The following is a 19,827-nucleotide window of genomic DNA, read 5'->3' as shown; positions in this document are numbered from 1 at the left end:
CAAAGGTGGGGGTGCGTAGCGTGTCGCACAGATAAATGGAGTATTTCATCTGTTGTGTAAGTATAAAAGTCTGTTTATGTCACTTTAATGTAACGCTCCTGCATTAGCGTGACCTCGGGTTATAACTGAGGTCACATTTACCACATAAAACGCATCAAACTGAGCGTGCGTGAACCATGGCCAGTCAGAGGGGTGCAAGGTCACTGCAAAGACTTATATTAGTGACGTAATTGCCAATCATCTGTCACCAGGTAAAGATGCCTGCACAGTATGTGCCTATACATTTAATTTTAATGCCTGTTTATTTTTAACGCAGTTACAGCCACATCACGTGTGTGACAGGGTGGGCAGTACACCAGATGAACTAAATAGGCAACCAAAATTGTACAATTTTTGGCAATAACTCGCCGTAATTAATATATATTTAAAAAAAAAAAAAAACCCACAGGCAGTCAGTATCCAAAGTACCCAAGTATCCTTGGGCAAGACACTTAAACCTTGAGTAGCCCCACTTGACTGATCAACTAACTAGAAAGTACCAGTTCATTTACTATTTATACTCTATGGTATGCTCATGAATATATATATAAGTGCAAAAATATCTGTCCTAGATTGAAAAAAAAGAGTCCAACTGGATTTCTTTAGGTTTGTGAAGATGTTTCACTTCCCATCCAAGAAGCTTCTTCAGTTTTTAAAACAAATGAAGAAGATTGAGAGTCCCAGGTGGGGGCTGTCCCCTTTGGAGGTGGTCCTGAGGGTCGTGGATGGTGTGAAAACAGGTGTGGGTCATTACCATTACCTGGGGTTAAGGGTAAAGTCACTATGAGACCTTGCCCCACCCCATATGACCTATTTAGGTCACCCAAGGCAAAGTGTGAGTAGTGTATGAAGTGCCTGGGAGTGGATCATAGGTAGCTGACAGGTGGTGCTGCAGAGTCAAATCAGATGAGACATTTTCTCTGGGCACAGAAGTGGATCAATGAAGGGCAGCTGTGAGCGCAGAATTTCCTCAACACATTTCTATTTGTCTGGCAATTTATGCAATTATCAAGTAGGGTTGAGCTTTAAAAACTAGCTGCACACGCTGATGAATGACCTCATTTAAATTACAAAGAGAGATGAGGGGTTCTTCCCAAAGTGTGACCTGCATGGGATAATCCGCTCAGTGTCCTTTAGTCATTCTGGTTACCACGATTGCTGCAGAAGCACTAAACTACTGTTACCTGAAGCTTCTACCGCAGAGCTCAAGCAGCAAATCGTATGCATTAGTGTAACTTATAGTTGAAGTGTGTCAGCAGCATTCAGCCGACGGGGTACGGTGACTTTACCGGTCGATCCGATGGTGACGTGTGATTAATGGCACAACAAAAACCTGTCAGTTTACTAAGAACAAAATTTAAAAAATCAACTTCAACTTTTACATCAGATTTATTTTTCTTACTCACATATTACATACAACAAAACTGTATTACAAACATCCTATGAATAACTTTCAGTTACACTGGTTATAAATGTTCTTGCATGAATGAGAAATTTACAGAAACATTGAACAAAATGCACGACGGAGAGCACAAGCAGCACCCGTGTCTCCTTTTTCTCATAGCTCTAAATATTTAACAAAAAAAATACATTTTTTTCAGCCAGCTGAATGGTGCTATAAACATTATTGACGGTTTGGGATAGAGGCACGCACCGACAGGCTGCTGGACCAGACAGACCAGCATCTGACAAAAGTATTGCAGCGATACCATCTAGTGGTGTAAATGCATACCCTGAGAGTACAGACGTTTCCACCTGAACCGAGTATATAAGCAACGGGGAAGACACCAGTCGCAACTCTCGGGGTGGGTTTCACAGTCAGGGTTTTACGCTGATGGATCTACTACATAAAGCCTTCTAATTCTGGACCACCTCAAGATCCTCCTCCAACTCTTCATTCTTCTTCTCTCGTCTTTGAAACGTTCTTATAAACCTGCTTGCAGACTTGTCCTTCACAGAACAGCTCCTAAGGAGAAAAGGTCAGAAAAGTTTTAATAATTACATTTTATTTAAATATAACAGATTAAAATGAGTTCAATAATACATAGTTTTTAAATTCTGTGTATTATGTAGAATGTCCAAATTCACAGTCTTACCAGATGAAGCTTGTCATCTTCAATCCAGTGAGTCCATCCCCTGTTCTTCTTCTCTCCAGTCTGTTCACATATTAGTTTGTTCCCCTCCCATCTCACGAGTGACTGCACAGGTAACAGAGAAGCAAAAGCGTGAATCACGACTCGTTTTTCAACATGCATAATATTCAAAGTGCATCAATTATCTATGAAACAAACCCTTCCAATTATGATATTTATGATACACTTTAGCCATTCCCATTCACCTTCAGGTGTCTGTTGTCTAGTCCCTTTGTAAACTCGTTAAATTCCTGGCCCACTTTGAAGGTGACCGTGTAGTTTCGGAAAGTGCTCGTGGTTTTGACGACGAACTGGTCCTCCCGCCGCTCAATTGTTTTCTTTAAGGTAAGTTTTGCAGCAATTTTTCGTAAGGAAGCGCTTATGCCTGGAAAAGTGGAAAAAGAGGTTGAATGATAAATAGCCCCGCTGCCGTGTTTTTCTACAAAAGTGCATTTTGAATGATGTGAATGCACATACTCTGGAGGGAAACAACGCGCGGACTTACCCAGCGCAATCATGTAGTCGTCAAAGTTGACATTGCTGATCATCTCCCATTTGCCACTCAGGCTGGCAGGCATGCTGACGGACTTGACTTTTCCTTCTTTTGGGAAGCGTGTAAGTGCAAGGTGATCCTGAGCCGGTCAGGTGCAGACTGCTGAGAGGAGGCTGAGGCAAATGCTGTTTATATGAGATCAGGAGACTCAGAGGCAGGTGTGTCCTGTCACCTGAGGATGAGAGAGGTGAACTGATTTGTTCCAGAGTAAAGAAGAGGACAGACATGTCAGACTGGTGCAACAGTTCAGTTTAAACTGAACTGTTGCACCTGAAAATGCAACTGAAAATTTGCCCCAGGCATCACGCCTTTATGGCATTCAAATCCTAATGGTGCATGTTATCCAGAAGCAGTGTTTGGATTTGAATGACGGACTGAAAGGCTTTTATCCTTTTCTTTTAATAAAACAAAAAGTTACTCAGAATTAATCACTTGTACAATGATGGCAAAGCAGTCACTCTATTTCTGTTATATAACTGCAGTAAATACAGCCATGTGAAAAGAGATTTTACATGACTAAGTACACAAGCGAAATCCACCCTAATTGCTTCGATAGGAATTAAGAAGGTAAGCAGCAGCAAGGAGCAGCTGGAATCGTTGGAATCATCACCGGGACAAAGCCTCTTCTCTCTAAAAAGAAAAAGGCAGCACAGCCATAGAAGAGTGGACCAGAGTTCCTCCACAACCATGTCACTTTCTGTTTGACTGAAAAATCAAACAGAAAGTTGTAACTTCCAAGTTACTGTTTCTAAAGGTGGTTCTACAAGCTAATATATATATAGGTAATAATAATAATAATAATAACAGGTAATAATCATGGAATAAAGGCTGCACAGTCCTGTTGAAATCTTGATTTTTCACGACTGTAAATGTTATATTGACCGATTTGCACACTATACTTTTTACTGCACAGTTAGAGAAATCTTAAATTGTGATTATATGTATTTATCTCGTAGTGTAGTAGCTGGTAGGCATACATTATCTAGCACTTTATCTTTTTTTGTAATGTTTTTGTACTATGTGTGAATTTGCTGTGGCACTGGACTCTCTCTGAGTTTCAACAATCTACATATTCCCAGTTAAAAAAAAAAAAAAAAATCATGCTTATCTCGTTTAAGGTTTTATATTTATATAATAGTTTTATAGGGAGAGGGATTTCAATATTCCAGTTTAGACATAAACAGAACCAAACAGCTTCTGTTTCTTACAAACAGGGCTTACGTAAAAATGGCACACCTTTATGTGCAATGAGGAACATAGTGACACTCTTGCATTATCTGGCATGCAGTGTGAAAAGGATTGATGTAAGTCAAGTGTGGAAAAAATAAATAAATGAAACACAGGGCACTTATCCAAATACTCGGGTGTTGTTGTTGCTTCTTCTGACGGGGTGTCTTGTGACATGGGAAAACTACGTCAGGGTTTTTTCCCTGCCAACGCTCGAAATGTGCGTAAAGACAATGCAGACGTATTAACTGCTTAAATAAAACACAGAGGAGTTTGGGATGCTAGCTAAAACATACTCAGAGTAAATTGGTAGAAATAATAATGTTTTTCAAAACGAATCATAATAAAATTATTATTATTATTAAAATACTACTACTAATAATGATCAATTCTGATACTAATGATGATGTTCTGTGTTATATTCTAGTTTAAACCCCATTACTATAATCACATCTCTTCATTTGGCTGAAGTTTCGTTATTTCACCGGAAATCTAAAAGTAAGGATAATCCTGCGAGATAAGCATTTCCATCATGAAAGCAAAGCTAGGACTTTCTAAGGATTCTTACCTGTGCGATAAAAGCAACAATGAACGGCTCACGAGTTGGTAAACAAAGTGCTGTTTATTTCTAGAATATCACATATCATGTCTTTATCATCAGATCTGAAGAAGTGGGTATTTAAAGCATGGAAAAATACAGCTCTAGGTACAAAAACATGCTGACTAACAGGAGTGCGCTGAAGCCAGACATGGAAAGGATAACTGTGGTAAAACAAGTGTGATTCAATTAATTCTCTATGCACCATATTTCATCTAATAAAAAACATCGTCGGCTCACCATTTCACAGTTGAATGTAAATCCTTTGATTGGCTGGAAACACATTTATGTGACCGCTCATCTATATGATCTGCTGCTCAGTTATTTTGTGATCTTGTGTATTTTTCCCACACACGCAAACAAAAAGTTCTGGCAAAGTGAAACTGTTACTAAATCACTTCACTCAACAACCTGAAACACACCCATTCTTAGAAAAGACCCCTGTTCAGTGCAGGCACTGTCGGAAGCTTGAATTATGTGAATTTGTGTTTTGTTTTAAATTCACAGTCAAATTTCCTCAACTTGAGGAAGCGCCCGTGTACCTCTGGAGGGGCGCTAGAACCACATCTGCGTTTTTCTGCTCGCTCTCAGAGCTGTACAGGCCGTGCTCTTTGATGTAGTGAATGACGCTGTCTGCCAGAAGGTATCTGACGCTCTGGCCGCGCCGCAGCGACCGCCGCACATGAGTGGCTGAGATGTCGTTAGTCACCCATTCGCGGACGATATGGATGTTCTTGCGATACTTCCACAGCAAGTCTGACTGGTGGATGAACTTGTGTGGATCGCTGTTGCTGCGGGTGATGCAAACCAAACCGTGGCGGCCCACGATCTCTGCGATATCCTCCTGCTTCCACATGTTGGGAATCCCAAAAGACTCGAGGACGTCAGCCCCGCACAGCAACATCAGCTGAAGGTCATCTGAGCACAGAGAAACAAGTCTAATCCACACTGTGCATATGCTTCAGGTCAAAAATTTTAGAACCCCCCAATTCTTCCAGTTTTTTTATTGAAATTCAAGCAGTTTAATGTCTCGTTGAGATTAAAGCATAGAACAACCATGGAATCCATTTATAAATCAAAATGTAATCTAAACTTTTCATCAAAGTAGTCACCTTTGGCAGAGAGAACAGCTAAAAACACTCATGGCATTATCTCTACAATGCCATCTATCCATCCGTCCAGCCGCATGAAAGTGAAGCTCTCGGTTTACCAGTCAATCGACGTCCCTGTCCTCTACTATGGTCGCGAGCTCTGGGTAGTGACTGAAAGAATGAGATCGCGGATACAAGCGGCGAAAATGAGCTCAGCCACCTGAGAATGGCTCAGAGTAGAGTCACTACTCCTCCACATCGAAAGAAGTCAGTTGAGGTGGTTCAAGCATCTGGCAAGGATGCCTACTGGCCAACTCCAGAATGAGGCCCAGGGGCAGACCCAGGACCTGCTGGAGACACAGAGGCCTAGAAATGCCTCTGTGTTCCTCGGGATAAGCTGGAGGAGGTGGCTGGAGAGAGGGAGGTCTGGGCATCCTTGCTTAGGCTACTGTGCCCACGACCGTGCCATGGATAAGGAGAAGAAAATGGATGGATGGAAGTTTTTCCCAGCTGTGTTGCAGAAGTTCCCATAAATGCATGGCACTTTTAGGATGGAGAGTGTGCTGGCCATTCCATTCTTGTTCCTTTTTCCTACTGTAGTTCTGGCACAGCTTGGACTTATGTTTTGGGTTTTTATCTTGGTGTAGGATGAACCCCTGACCAACTAGGTGCATACCAGAGGGTACTGCATGGCAATGCAGAACCATTTTGGTTCAAGGTGCCTCTAAATCTGTACATGACACCAACATCCCGAGACCATCACGCTTCCTCCTCATATTTAAAAGTTGATGTCACACTCAACATGTTTTTTCTTGTTCAATGGTGTACAAAAGTAGGTTGGTAGGACCAACTGTCAAAGCTCGATCAACCTCCTTTGCTGCAGAACAGGTTTAAGTTCTTAATCCATTTCCTGTTCTCTAAAAAAGGCCGTTGTATATTTCTGAAATATGTATTTTTTTTAGTTTTAGGTAACATTACACTATTTTAAGCTATTCATTGGACTTGAGCTGCTTGGATTTCAATTTAAAGAATGGAAGAATTGGGGTCTTCTTAAAGTTTGGACCATTAGTGTATTCACTATCTGTCACGGGGCAGAACAGTGCATATGTGACTGTCGCAGGAACTGCCTGAAATTGACACACATGAAATCAAATTCTATTTATTTCAGCTTCTACATCAGTTGAGTTTGAAGGTGTGGAATAACAAAGAAGTGCGCTTACTGGAACTTGCCTACATTAGCTGCGAATAAAAACACACCCAAATGTCCTAATAAATTGTCAGTGGTCACGTTGCACTGCAGATCGTTGCAGGGTTGAAATTTTGATGAGGAAAGAGGGTGATTCATGGAATAAAGAAGAAGATATTCAGTTCTGCTGCACTGGTTTTAAACTGAACTGCTGACATCTTAACCCTGTAACGCCAAGTGTAACGTATTTGATACATGAGATTTTGTGACCTCTGCATCTTCTGTTTTCCATTTTTTTTCCTGAATAAATTGGACAGTAAGTATTTAAGTAATACATTGCACAAAAATGCCAACTGTAGCTCACATATAACTCATATATGCAAACTGATAAAATTGATATTTAATACATTTTTTGTCAGAATATTCTGGCAATTACACTTCATGGTTCGAGCTTTACAGGGTTAAGCGATGCTAGTAGAACTTAAATGCAAAGCATAGTATGCACTTCAACCTGCCAGCTTTTACAATGCACCTTCAGCAAAAATTCAAGTGCTTCCATAATGCATATTTTTCCCTTCCATCCCCCAGAGGCTCAGCTCGTGCTGTTAACACCACACCTGTGTATCCACACCCTAAACCCATTCTGTTGTCGGTTAAGCTGCAAACAGGAAAATCCTGACAACTACGTTTGTTGCATGGCTCGTTTGATGGACAAGAAAAGTTACAGACAATGACAGGGAGGTAAATGTATGGCATGACATACCTCTGTCTTTGTGATGATTCTCTTCTATGCGCCTCTTTTTTGCATACTTGATCGTGTCCACATCATCGATGTTCTGCTCTGCTGCAAGAAGCTCCTCATAGTGATGCCTGTAAATTTACAAATTGGAATCAAAGATTTTTATCAAGCAAAAACCACGCTGAGTGCATACTGTATTTACAGTTTGCTATAAAGTGGAAAAAGGCTACTATTGGTAGTTGTCAGTCAGCAAAATAGTGCTCCAAAATCCAATTCTCGTTATGCTAAATGCATTTGATCTCATTATTAAACTGTTTTTGTGCCTTTTATGGGTTTTTTTCTTCAAGTCTGTGAGGCTGCAGTTTTATTTCAGATTCTTTTCACCATAAGCATTTAATAATTTCAGCCTTCAACTTAAACAATTAAGGAATTTTGATTGACTTTGTCTGATTCTATCTTGTTTGAACTGCACCTGCAAAGTTCTGGGAAGTATTCGGCAAATCATAACATGTATCAAGTATCATGATGATGTTAACTATCTAATATCTAATTAAGCCTGCACAAGTTTAATTTTAATCCCTAAGGTTTAAATCAAACCTCTATAATGGATTTTGTTACTTTAAGAATTAATTTATCTAGAACACACACACACACACACACACACACACACACACACACACACATATCAAATCTAAAGCAAAGCAAAAGCACTCAGACGCAAGAAATGTCAACTCACCGAACTACTTTAGCCGTTTCCACCCACTCTGGCTGCAAACTCTCCCAGGAATCCACCATAACCCAGTCTGAGCTTTCGGTAGCCAATCGAGTCATCTCCAGACGGTGGCAGGCTTCAATCAAGCCCTTTTTCTTATATGCATCACCCACTGGAGAGATGATTCCTCTCACCACCTTATACTGACCTTACGCACAAAAGAAGACATGTGTTTAAGTACTGGTCAGGTAAAATATTATATTTGAATTATTAGACTTTATTGGACAGAACAGTAGAGAAGAAAGTTGGAAGAGAGCACAAGGGAAATGACACACGGGAAACTGAGCAGAATAGAATCCAGGCAGCCACAGCCGAAACAAAGACAGAATCAAAGAAATCAGCATTTACTGAATAAATAATTGGTTCTAGCTCGATAGTGTAGTGGTTTACACATTAGCCTAACAAACAAAAGATCCCTGGTTTGATCCCAGGTCTGCCAAATCAAAATATGTGGTGAAATGCAAAGTCATTCCAGCTGGAGGGGTCAGGAAGGGGATCTGGCATAAAACTCCCAAATCAAGTATGAGGCACAACCTAATAGTGTCTATTAATAATATAATAATGCAATATTAAAACACTGCCAGCTTTTCTGTACTGTCATATTAATCAATTTACAAAAGCATAATTCCTTCTTGAACTATTTTGTATCTGGGCTTTTGGTATAACAATTTTATCCAAAACACTTGTCTCTCCAATGTACTGATTCACAATCCCTTTTTACGACAAAGCTACCCCTTTCACTTAATTTTTGCACATCTATCCATCTTCTTCCAATTTATCCATTTCAGGATTGCAGGGTACATCCTGGGTAGATTGCAAATCTGTTGCAGGGGTAACATATAGAAACAGAGAACCCTTCATGCACACATTTGCACCTACAGTAAGTTTAGAATCATCCCATGCATGTCTCTGCGTTGGGTGACTGTGGGAGAAAGCTGGAGTACCCAGAATTAAAGCTGGAGTATCATCCATTCATTTTTTAAAAAAAAATGAATGGATGATAAAGGTGGAGATGCATCACACTAAAAGATCCAATTTTCATGTAACTCAACCTGTGTCTTCCAGGTGATCTCGAGCCAGTTCAAACATCCTCATGTGCATGTTGGTGATGGGGTTGAAGGACCCGCAGGCCAGCAGGACCACTTTGGTTATACTGTGACCCTCCATGGCTCATACTGGAGCTGGGTTTGCACAAACAAGGAGAAGAAACGAAGACTGATTAAGACTTGGCTGATCACATGTCGAGAATCGCTTTGTGGGGGGCGGAAACAGTATATTTGTATCAAGAGAGTAGTTTAACCTCGTTTAAATACAGTCTGTGAGCTTCATTAAGTGGAACTACAAACGTAAAGAAAACTAAAGTTCGACGCTTTATCTATGTTAAACGTTAGCATTCGACTATAACAAGTAGCTAACTTTAGCTTATCTATTGAGCACACAGCGCGAGCCTCCTTTTACGTCCAAGATTCTTAAACAGACAAAAACATGAACTCGGTGCTTAAATTAAAAGCAAATTATGCGTTTTTAATATAATGTCAAATAATGTAGTCATTGTAGTACCAAGACAAACAGCTACAGATACCATTTGTGTTTCACCTGCTTCCTCCTTTGACGTCACGGACTACGCTGTAAGATCCACTAATCCGATTGGACACAATCGACAAGGAAGCGGTGAGCCGCACCCGCTCTGGTGGTGCTGCGTTCACAATCACAAATTCCCCAAATCCCAAACGTCTCGACTAATAGTAAACGTGTTATAGCCGTATTTTAAGTAATTATTTTTAATTTTCCTCTAGAACGGCTACCTTCTTTAATTTACGACAAACTCTTGAGCAAATGCTAACATTCTACTAAGGCTGATTTGCAGCTGTTTACAAAGAAATTCCCGGTAAGATGTTTTCCTTTAGCATGTACGCTAGCTGTTTAGCTAACAAAACAACTTGGACTGTTTGCATGAACTTCCAACACACAGATACATTTATCTTATCAGTGTAGTCGCCAAAGAGACTGTTAGATCCGATAAAGTGTTGTGTTTTTTTTTCCACTAACAGCTCTGCTCTCATCGAGTGGAAATAGCACGTTAGGTCATCTTTGAGTTATCTGTGAAGTACATCAGCAACAAAACCTAACGTGACCTGTTGTTTGGTGCCAGTTCTCTCAGTTCCCGTAGGAAAAATAGGATTTTAACTGAAGATGGCCTCTCGAGGGAAATCGGAAACTGGAAAATTGAGGCAAAATATGGAGGAACAACTTGACAGATTAATGCAGCAGCTTCAGGACCTGGAGGAATGCAGGTGTAGTACAGAAAAAGAAAAACAATAAACTCCTCTTGTGTGCTTTTTGTATATGAAAATCTGGCATGCAGTACCTGAAGAATAACAAAGAGAATAAAAAACAGTGAGTAAATAAATGCTTCTCTATTCTTTTGTTGTGTCTCAGTTTTGATTCCTTCATTTGTTTATTCCAGAGAAGATCTGGATGAGGAAGAGTACGAAGAGACAAAGAAGGAAACTTTGGAGCAGCTGGGTGAATTCAATGACTCCTTGAAGAAAATAATGTCAGGAGATATGACACTTGTGGATGAACTCAGTGGGATGCAACTGGTACGGACAATTAATGTGCTACTACTGTGTATTAGGAGTGCATTAAATAGGTTATAGCACATTGATTAAGAAAACTGTTGATTAGTAAAATGTCAGAACGTTCAGATGTTTCTGTCTTCATCAGGCGATCCAAGCTGCCATCAGCCAAGCCTTCAAAACCCCGGAGGTGATACGACTTTTTGCTAAGAAGCAGCCAGGACAGCTGAGAAGCAGACTGGCAGAGGTTTGCAATGTCAAATATATGTTGTATAATACACACACACACACACACACACACACACACACACACACACAGAGTTGTGGTAAGAAGTTTACACACCCTCATCATGTGCATGAATATCATGTTAATTTGGGGCATTTAATGATTTCTTTGATGTTTCATTTTCATGTTTCTGTATTACTTCTTTTTATCTTTAATGACTTGGAAAAACATGAATTGTGTGCACAAGATTGAATTTAATTTGGATTTTCTCTAAACCATACAGTCTCAAACATAAACATACATTCCCACTAATATTTGATTAAATTGTCATCTCCACTTTTGCTTAACATCAACAATCTTCTGGCATACTTCTTGCTGCATATCTGACCGATCTTCTCGGCAGTGTTGGCAGAATCCATTTAAATTGGTCGGTTTCCTGGCACAGACACGACTTTTAAATGCAGTCCATACATTTTCAACAAGAATGGGGTCGGGGCTTTGGGAAGGTCATTCCAAAAGCTTAATGTTAGCCTGTTTTATCCAAACTGAAACCAGTTCTGATGTGTGTTTGGGATTATTGCTCTGATCATGTGTTGTGTTCATCTGAGGTGAAGTTGAAGAATTTAGAGGTATTCCTCATCCTTCATTATTCCATCCACTTTGTCCACTTATTGAAAGATTTAAGTGAGTGCATGTCTATATTTAAACCTATTATTTCACCCTGTGTGGATTGGAGGAAATCCCCCAAAAAATCCAAACTTGTTTTAAAATTCTTCTTGTTTAATATCATGAAAGATGTTTTCTGGAAGAACAGTTCAAAGAAATTATCAAAAGCCCCAAATTGCCATGATTGCACACACATTTCTGACCACAACAGCAGAGTTCAGTCACACCTCAGTGTTTATGTGTGGATTCATTTGCCGACCGGTGTGTGGCATACTGTGCAGATGGACCGCGATGTGATGGTGGGAAAACTGTCACGGGACGTGTACACGCAGCAGAAAATGGAAATCCTCACTGCCTTGAGAAAACTGGGGGAGAAGGTGAGGAGCACTCGGAGCACACATGATTATCCACAGAGTCGAGGATGATTCAGCGGCTTGTGCTACGTAAAGTCCGAAATGATTCATTTCAGTCATGCAGCCCTCACTAGCTGCCTCAAATCTTTCCTTTCATTCATGTTGTAATTATGTGACAGCTCACCCCAGAAGACGAGACCTTCCTCACTGAAAACGCCACAGCGACCCTGAGCCAGTTTGAAAAAGTGACTGCGAACCAAGGTGAGCATAAAGATGATTTTACTACAAAACTGATACTTTCTCACAGATATTTCTGTTGACCTCATTTTGCTTTCCTTTTTTCAGGGTCCGAAGACAAAATAATGGCTTTAGCGAGCTCTGGTGTGAAAACAAAGTCATAGCAGTTCTGCAAAAAAAAAAAGTGTGTTTTTAACGAAGACAAAAATGTGCCATCCGATTATGGATTTTCTAAACAATCAGTGCACTTTTAAGTGCTACTGCAGACGCTGACACTTTTAACAGTATTGTTTTATATGTACACGTCAATCTTTGTAAATGTCTTTTAATCGTCCAGATAAAGTGTAAAAATGTATTTTAGGTACGAGCGTGTGATTTGCTAAAAGGCGCGTGAATGTAGAGGACGGCGCAGACAGTTTGTTATTATGATCTTGTGGTTTGTGCAGTGATTCTTTATTCCAAAATTTCAATATTCAATAGTCAACAGTGCTGTTTTTAGGATGCAGTTTTCCTTCAGGGTGTATTTTTATTTCAGCTAAAACTGTGCCGTCACTTGTGTGCAGCTGAGATGTAGAGTCTGATGATATCTTCAGTAAAACTCGATGAGTCTTTCACCAGTTTAGTTGAAATGTGCTGAGTCTGCAGGGTGGATTAGAGCAGCCGTCGTCCAACAATATGAGAATCATAAAGTTTTATTAATAGTGTGGGTCTTCGGTCTGTTCATGGAGAAAATACAGAGAAAATACAAAGATTGTACAGGATGACGTAATGAATCGAGACGCTTTACCACTATTCAGTGTCACTTGGGTGTTTCCATTATTTTAATGAGTCCTCTATGCATTTATTATCATGCAACTCAAACTGATGACTGTAGTTTCATGTTGACAGTGATGAAGTTTGATGTTTTTAAACTCGCATCAGAGTCTGTGTAGAAGTGAATGTCACAATGTTTACAGCATTAATCTTGATATTCTTGCTACTTTTAATGTGAGTAAAAAGAAAACTAACAACAGGCTTCATGTTTTATTTCCCGCCATGTACACTCACCTGCCACTATGTACACCTGTTCAGCTGCTCATCAGCATTAATATTTTATCAGCCAATCACATTGCATGTAGGCATGTTAGCATGGTCAAACAGAGTACCGTGAACAGTATAAAAGCATGGATCTGATTGGGCTGCTGCTGGTGGTGTAATGGTGTGGGGGATATTTTCTTCACACATTTTGGGCATCAAATAAACACCACAGCTTACCTGAGTGTTACTGCAGGCCATGTCCGTCACTTTATGACCACCGTGTATCCGTCTTGAATCTTTGCCGAAAGAATTAAGGTAATTCTGAAGGCAAGGAGGGTCCAACTTGATACTAGCAAGTCAAATCTAATAAAGTATCTCATGAGTGTATACACTGTTACACTCGTGGACGCTCATTTTAAACATGGCCAAAGTCTGAAATAATGAGATTGGCGAACATACATGTCGTCCCGGAGTGCCTAAAGCTTTGGCTTCAAACTGCTCTCAAGGTTCACTTCAGACAATTTTCAAATCTTGTCTCTGTATGATGTCACTGAGAGTGGGTATCATAAATATGCTCTGAGCACAGGAGGCCCACCCACCTGCTGTTCAAACCCGTTTTTGAGGGGCAGCCAATTCTAAGAAAGGGAACTGAGAAATATACCCAAGCTTTAAGGCCTTACTGGTATTACTGGTGGTTCTACTATACACAGTTTGAAATGCGAATCATGCAAAGCAGCCCTGGTAGAGCGCACGAATAAAAGCATGGAGTTGAAAAGGAGCATAATAACTCCACCAGCTCTATATTTTATCGTGGAGCTGCAGCAGATCTCAGTTTCACCACCAGAGGGCAACAGTGCTCAATATTTACAAAAAAAAGACTCACAGCACCACCCAGGGTGTGTTCCCATGCTGTGCACCAGAACCATGTTTACACTAGAGAATACAATGAAGGAAAACAAGAGCAGACAGAAGTTATACCCCATCTCATCTTCCTTTATTTTGTTTACGAGCAAGCATCAACCTCACTACATTTGCCTTTCAACTGGTAGAAAAGAGAGCAGCTCCAACAAGCACAAAGGAAACATCCAACCACGCTGAAAACACCGTCACCGTCCATTTTGAGCAGATTTTAAAACAAAGAAAAAAAAAAAAAAATTCTTGAGTGTCATGGATGTGTGAAACAGACAATCTGAGAATCAGTAGTGTATCACGTCTCCTTTCTCACTCCGGTCTCATAGGCCCACGTGGAGCGTACACACACACACACCTTGTGGTTCATGCAAAGTCAATATACCCCCACCCACCTGTCCATCCACCCACCCTTCCTTACTTCATCTTGATGTCGTTACAGTATGGTTGCATTTCAGATTGTTAGGCAGTGACATTCATTGGGGGCGCACCAGAAAGCAAACGAGATGCTAGTGAACCTTTCAACTGTAGCTGAAATGTGGACATGAAGTGTTTGACACAATGAAACCGTGAGAGTTGCGTCACCGACAGGCATATATACTCTTGTGAAATTTCATGCTGCCCTCAAAAAAAAAAAAAAAAATTTAAAAAAAAAATTGTTTCTCAACAGCTCAAGCAACAGGACACTGTTAAAAAGAAAAAAAAAAACTCACCTTCCACTATACACAAATAGGTCAGTATACACGCTGTATGCTGCCAAAGCAATTTCATAATGTACATCTTTTAAAGGTGGATTCCGTCAATATGATTTTTAAGTACAATATCTATAGAAGATACAATGTGGATCTACTCCTCTACACATCAACAAGGACACGTGACATCTACGTAAAATGTTTTCACCTGTAATAAAACTAGCGTCGGCCTATTATCGCGACAAACTGAGAGAAAACGTCTCCCCAGCTACGAAAGAAATCTAGCATTAAAAATAAAAATAAAAGAGCACGGATAAGTGTGTTTGTTAGACCAGCTAATTACGCTATGATCGGCAAAAGGCACTCCCATCTCAGCCGGCTCAGACCTGGCGCCCCCCCCCCCCCTTTTTATTTATTTATTTATTTTTTTAGTTTTTTCGTTTTTTAAAACAAGCCAAAGTCATCATGGAAGGGAGACTGTTCACTACGTTTCAAATGCACACCTATTAAAGAAAATCAAATAAATCAAATGGATTCACTGAGCTGAAAACAAAAGTAGCCTGGAAACTTTTTACATCAACAATAATAATAAGTGTTGAAGGTGTTTTTAATTAATTTTGGCCTCTGAAAACGGATTTGCACGCATAGACTTTTCCAATCCCGATAATGCCATTTTCTGCACAATCCAAAGCCCCAAACATGGTCGTAATAAATACAGGTTTGGGAAACGCTTATATTTTACTCTGTACCCCCCCATAAAAGACGAACACTAAAATCGTTCAGTGTGACGGCACGTTTTTATCTGGTCTGGTGAAAGATTATATACAAGTTATGGACAACAGTGTCTGAGAGGAGACAAGAGGTCGGACACACTTTCCCAATCGTAAGCTTCATACTAATACCCGAAGGAAAATAAGTTTACCAAATGTAAACAAATATCTTTGAACAACTCTACAGTACAGTTTCATGTACAATAAAATCTAGTGGTCTACTGCAAAAAAAATATCTCACTTTAAGATTCAAAGATTCATTTTTAAAGTGTTTTCCTGCTGAAGCAGCAAACAGTTTAAAATGTACCTCATACAGGCTATGTATTATTATTTTAGGTAAAATAGCCGTGCCATGAAAAGAAAAAAAAAAATAAAACATTGCCAGCAATTCAACGATTCAGCCAGTCTCCACTAAAGCTCATAAACATTTTCTTTCAGTAGCTTGAAAGGGTTTCTCCTTGAACCACAACAGGGACTGGGACAGGGACAAAGGTTTTAAAGCTGCTGAGGACATTTTAGTACCCTTATTTTCACCGCGAACGGCACTGCTGAGCCGATCTTTGTGATTCCACACGACATTTTCTGAAACTGAAAGAAGATTCCCTCTGTAGTGTACATCAGTGAGATCTGCTGGGAATGAAACAACACTAAAGCCAGGAGTAGAGCGTTGCCACGCGTGCAAGCGAAGCAAAAGCATCATGTGAAGCTGAAACCGTCAACTAAGTCCTCTGCCTACGAGAAAGCAAAAGAAACTACTTTACTCCTCGCAAAAGATTAAAGAAAAAGGGACGAAATGGACACCTTTTTGTCATGGAAACCGCTGAACAGTCCTCGGTTTCGCATCATGAAGCGAGACATTTTGTACAAGCGTGATGGAACAGCTTTTGCAGAAATTCAGCGGCATGCTGCGACAGCCTGTGTGACACAAATAGTCTACATTACATAATCGTAGATATTGGACCCCATTGATTAGGTCTTCACTAACACATTGACTAATTACATGGTTTCATTATATTTACAAATATCTTTAAAAAGCAATTTATTTCTCTACACATGACTTCCCCAAAATTTCTCCATGCACTAAAAAGAAAAACAAAAAAAAGAAATGGAAGAGGAAAATGCAGTCTACTTGTTAAAAGCATCATTTTCGATTCACTGTGGACTACAAGTCAAGAAAACCCAAGTCGGAGCTAGTTGTGAGTTTAGCGAATAAATCTACAAGCATTAGCAAAGAATATACATCAGGAGAAGCGATTACTCTGCTCTTCAAAGCCGTACATCTGAGAGAAAACAAACAAAGTGCAGGGTTGGCTTCCTCACACAGTTCCAATGTAAGCCAGGTTTTCCTGGGAATTAAAATATAATAAATAAAAAAAAGTCAGCAATCTGGTGATGACTACACTACACTGAGTACCACCACTAAGATAACAACAGGAAAACCTTGACCATATATACGCTGAAGGGACTTTATGTTTCTCCTTTTCTTGATTTTTTTTATTTTTGTTAAGTTTTTACATCATGGCTCCTAGACATGAAACTGCAGGGAGTGCTGTGTTTGTGAGTGTGTGTGTGAGGGAGGGAGTATGAGTGAATTTCTGATGCGTGTCGGGAGCTCTTGTTTGGGTGTTTTGTGTGTGTTTAGTAGGTGAGGGTGGAGTCGTCCCACTCCAGCTGCTGCTGTCTGCTGGCCCCCTGCTGGTCCTCCGGCTCGCCGCCCTCCTCGTCTTCGCTGCTCTCCGACTCGGCGCTCGTGATGTCATCTTCTTCCTCGCCGTCCTCGCTCTCCTCCTCCTCTTCCTCCTCCTCCTCGCTGCTGTGCTGGTCCTCGTACGTCTGCATTAGTGACAGCGAGAGAAAAGATGGAGACTGTGACTGTGGGCACTCATTTTGTGATCTTAAATACTCAATTACTTAAATTGGGCGACCGGGGGGGTTCAGGGGGTTGGGAAGCTCATCTTGTAACCGGAAGGTCGCCGGTTCGATCCCCAGCTCTGTCTGTCTCGGTCGTTGTGTCCTTGGGCAAGACACTTCACCTACTGCCTACTGGTGATGGCCAGAGGGGCCGACGGCACGATATGTCAGTCTGCCCCAGGGCAGCTGTGGCTACAACTGTAGCTTCCCCCCACCAGTGTGTGAATGTGAGAGTGAATGAATAGTGGAAGTGTAAATAAATATAAATGCAATCCATTATTATTATTAAATCCGTGTTAGAAAAACTTTATACAGATCATGGCTTTGCTGAGCACCGTGCACGTTACCTTCCTGTTTCACATCATTTTCATGTATGTAACTGTGTTTGGACAACACAGCAGCCTCTGCTAATCTGACAAGTGCAGGCTCCTTTAGATGTTTTCTAGCAAAGACTAATCTGGCCTTCTTATTGCTCCTTGTTGTAAATCCTCTGCATTCCCATTTATGAAGACGTCTCTTGATTATAGACTCTTCACAATAATACGCCTGCCTCCTTAAGATTTTGTTAAACACTTGGAATAAGCTCCACGTCTTTCATCTGCAAAACTTGAGCTAAGTCTGCCCTTCAATCACATCTTGTTTGCTTAAAAATCCTCTGTGGTGGTGACGAAGGTTTATCACGTCCACTGTTCTGAATTTCACACATTAGAAAACACTGGGGCCATTAGACACAATAAAAAAACCCAACAGTCATAGCAGCGAGCCTTTCAAGGTAAACTCGATGTCATTGAACTGTGCACATGAGACGCATTAACCAAACCTAAATAGATTCGGACGTTTCAAGTACACTTTGATGTAAATATGACGGAAGTTCAACACATCAGGTGAGAAGCTAACATGGGATGCAGATTAGCATTAAAAGGCAGCGACATACAATAAAACCACGGGAGAGGATTTAATGCACGTCTCTTATTGCCGAAACGCTGCATTACCTCAATAACTTTCTCCTACGAACCAAATCCATGCAATAAAAATAACAAACCACTTTGAAAGAGTCATTTCCAAGATACTCAGGAAATTGAGCGTCTCGTTTCAGCTCTGTTTAACAAAACAAAGCTACCAAAAAAGGCCATCATCTTTTAACAAATCTGTGTGTCTCACTGGAGAGTTTGTATATGATCAGATTATTTTGGTCAAATGTGTAAAGTCTCACTCGGCAGATGTGCTGTGATTTAGTCACAGCAGGATGGGAGTTAAAGCGAATCAAAACGTGGTAAATAATCGGTCCTTTTAACAAACAGTAAAGCAACAACGAGTAATCGAATGACTCAGAAAGACATGAATCTTCTTGTACAAATATATTCAGCCCACGAGCTGACTCATTCGCTTCATTTTGGGCTTTTGGGAAAAGAAGCTGCTTCCTTTCGTTTCATTCTTGTGCGTCAGTCAGGTAATGTGACTTACATATTTGCAACAGAGTCTCTCTCTCGTCCCCACAAGGCTGCTAATTACAAGGGGCTCAGACAAAACTAGGGCACAGTTTTAACATCACCCAGTTCGCATTAGCAGGCGAAAAGCTGTCTGGGCTACAGCCTAACACCAGCAGCGAAATTCTGTTAAACAGCTTTTCACCAGTTAATCACCATCATAATCATTTTTTTCGTTGCTTATTTTGCTTCCCTGCTTCCTCCTCTCGTGTCGTTTTACCTCCATGGGGTTTACGGTGATGGTGAGGGCTGAATCGTCCCAGTCCATCTCGTTCTCCTTGCCGTTTTCCTGGTCCCTCATGGTGCGCTGGTGTGCAGCTCGGATGCGGAACACGCCCAGGATGATCATGAACACCAGGAAGCTGACGCACACCACGATGACGATGGTGGCAGCGCTCGGAACCACTACGAGGAGGTAAACCACATCAGGAAAAACACAGTGATTAGTTAGACGCAAAACAACACTTCACGATCAAATATGTGGAGACGCAGCTTCCACCGCCGCTTTGGCTTTATGGCGTGCTCCCAGCGATCTGTACACACACGTGCTTTTAACTGTATAAGGTGTTGAGGCTGTTTTTCTTTAAATAGCTTAGCCAGTCTCGCGACAACCTGCTCCACTTTCCATATTAGCAGGAAGAGC

The 19,827-nt window shown here is 40.7% G+C and overlaps 4 protein-coding genes across 11 annotated transcripts in view; 1 reads left to right on the top strand and 3 right to left on the bottom strand.

Moving 5' to 3' along the window:
• Positions 1 to 1,409: 1,409 nt before the first annotated feature.
• On the bottom strand, positions 1,410 to 2,841 carry rbp7a (retinol binding protein 7a, cellular). Its single transcript, XM_040047458.1, has 4 exons — positions 2,677 to 2,841; positions 2,378 to 2,556; positions 2,136 to 2,237; positions 1,410 to 2,005 (listed from the first exon to the last, which is right to left on the bottom strand). Exons 1-4 carry the CDS (start codon positions 2,747 to 2,749, stop codon positions 1,934 to 1,936), a joined length of 426 nt encoding a protein of 141 aa, XP_039903392.1. The 5' UTR covers positions 2,750 to 2,841; the 3' UTR covers positions 1,410 to 1,933.
• A 1,713-nt stretch (positions 2,842 to 4,554) lies between these two features.
• On the bottom strand, positions 4,555 to 10,046 carry LOC120743696 (nicotinamide/nicotinic acid mononucleotide adenylyltransferase 1-like). Of its 4 annotated transcripts, none has more exons than XM_040047452.1 (5): positions 9,920 to 10,046; positions 9,390 to 9,518; positions 8,302 to 8,485; positions 7,590 to 7,696; positions 4,555 to 5,467 (listed from the first exon to the last, which is right to left on the bottom strand). In XM_040047452.1, exons 2-5 carry the CDS (start codon positions 9,502 to 9,504, stop codon positions 5,067 to 5,069), a joined length of 807 nt encoding a protein of 268 aa, XP_039903386.1. In that variant the 5' UTR covers positions 9,505 to 9,518; positions 9,920 to 10,046; the 3' UTR covers positions 4,555 to 5,066. The 4 variants fall into 4 exon arrangements, with proteins under 4 accessions (XP_039903386.1, XP_039903389.1, XP_039903387.1 ...); XM_040047455.1 differs by having other exon boundaries at positions 9,934 to 10,003; XM_040047453.1 differs by having other exon boundaries at positions 9,898 to 9,976.
• lzic (leucine zipper and CTNNBIP1 domain containing) lies at positions 10,015 to 14,519 on the top strand. 2 transcript variants are annotated; one of them, XM_040047457.1, is made up of 7 exons: positions 10,015 to 10,225; positions 10,389 to 10,631; positions 10,805 to 10,940; positions 11,065 to 11,163; positions 12,090 to 12,185; positions 12,341 to 12,422; positions 12,507 to 14,519. In XM_040047457.1, the coding sequence occupies exons 2-7, from the start codon at positions 10,531 to 10,533 to the stop codon at positions 12,560 to 12,562; spliced, it is 570 nt and encodes a 189-aa protein (XP_039903391.1). In that variant the 5' UTR covers positions 10,015 to 10,225; positions 10,389 to 10,530; the 3' UTR covers positions 12,563 to 14,519. The 2 variants fall into 2 exon arrangements, with proteins under 2 accessions (XP_039903391.1, XP_039903390.1); XM_040047456.1 differs by having other exon boundaries at positions 10,017 to 10,225; positions 10,490 to 10,631.
• A 904-nt stretch (positions 14,520 to 15,423) lies between these two features.
• Positions 15,424 to 19,827, bottom strand: part of clstn1 (calsyntenin 1) — a 34,653-nt gene continuing 30,249 nt past the window's right edge. For all 4 annotated transcript variants that reach the window (XM_040047441.1, XM_040047444.1, XM_040047443.1 and 1 more), the window contains 2 exons: positions 19,405 to 19,589; positions 15,424 to 17,619 (listed from right to left, as the gene is read on the bottom strand). In XM_040047441.1, the coding sequence (XP_039903375.1) occupies positions 17,425 to 17,619; positions 19,405 to 19,589 (380 nt within the window). In that variant the 3' untranslated portion in view covers positions 15,424 to 17,424. The remainder of the gene's footprint in view (positions 17,620 to 19,404; positions 19,590 to 19,827) is intronic.

The sequence above is a fragment of the Simochromis diagramma genome, unplaced genomic scaffold (assembly GCF_900408965.1).
Source record: "Simochromis diagramma unplaced genomic scaffold, fSimDia1.1 OVJJ01000387.1, whole genome shotgun sequence".
Classification (NCBI taxonomy): Eukaryota; Metazoa; Chordata; class Actinopteri; order Cichliformes; family Cichlidae; genus Simochromis; species Simochromis diagramma.
Note: the sequence above shows the minus strand (reverse complement) of the source record. Positions and strands in the feature narration are given on the sequence as shown.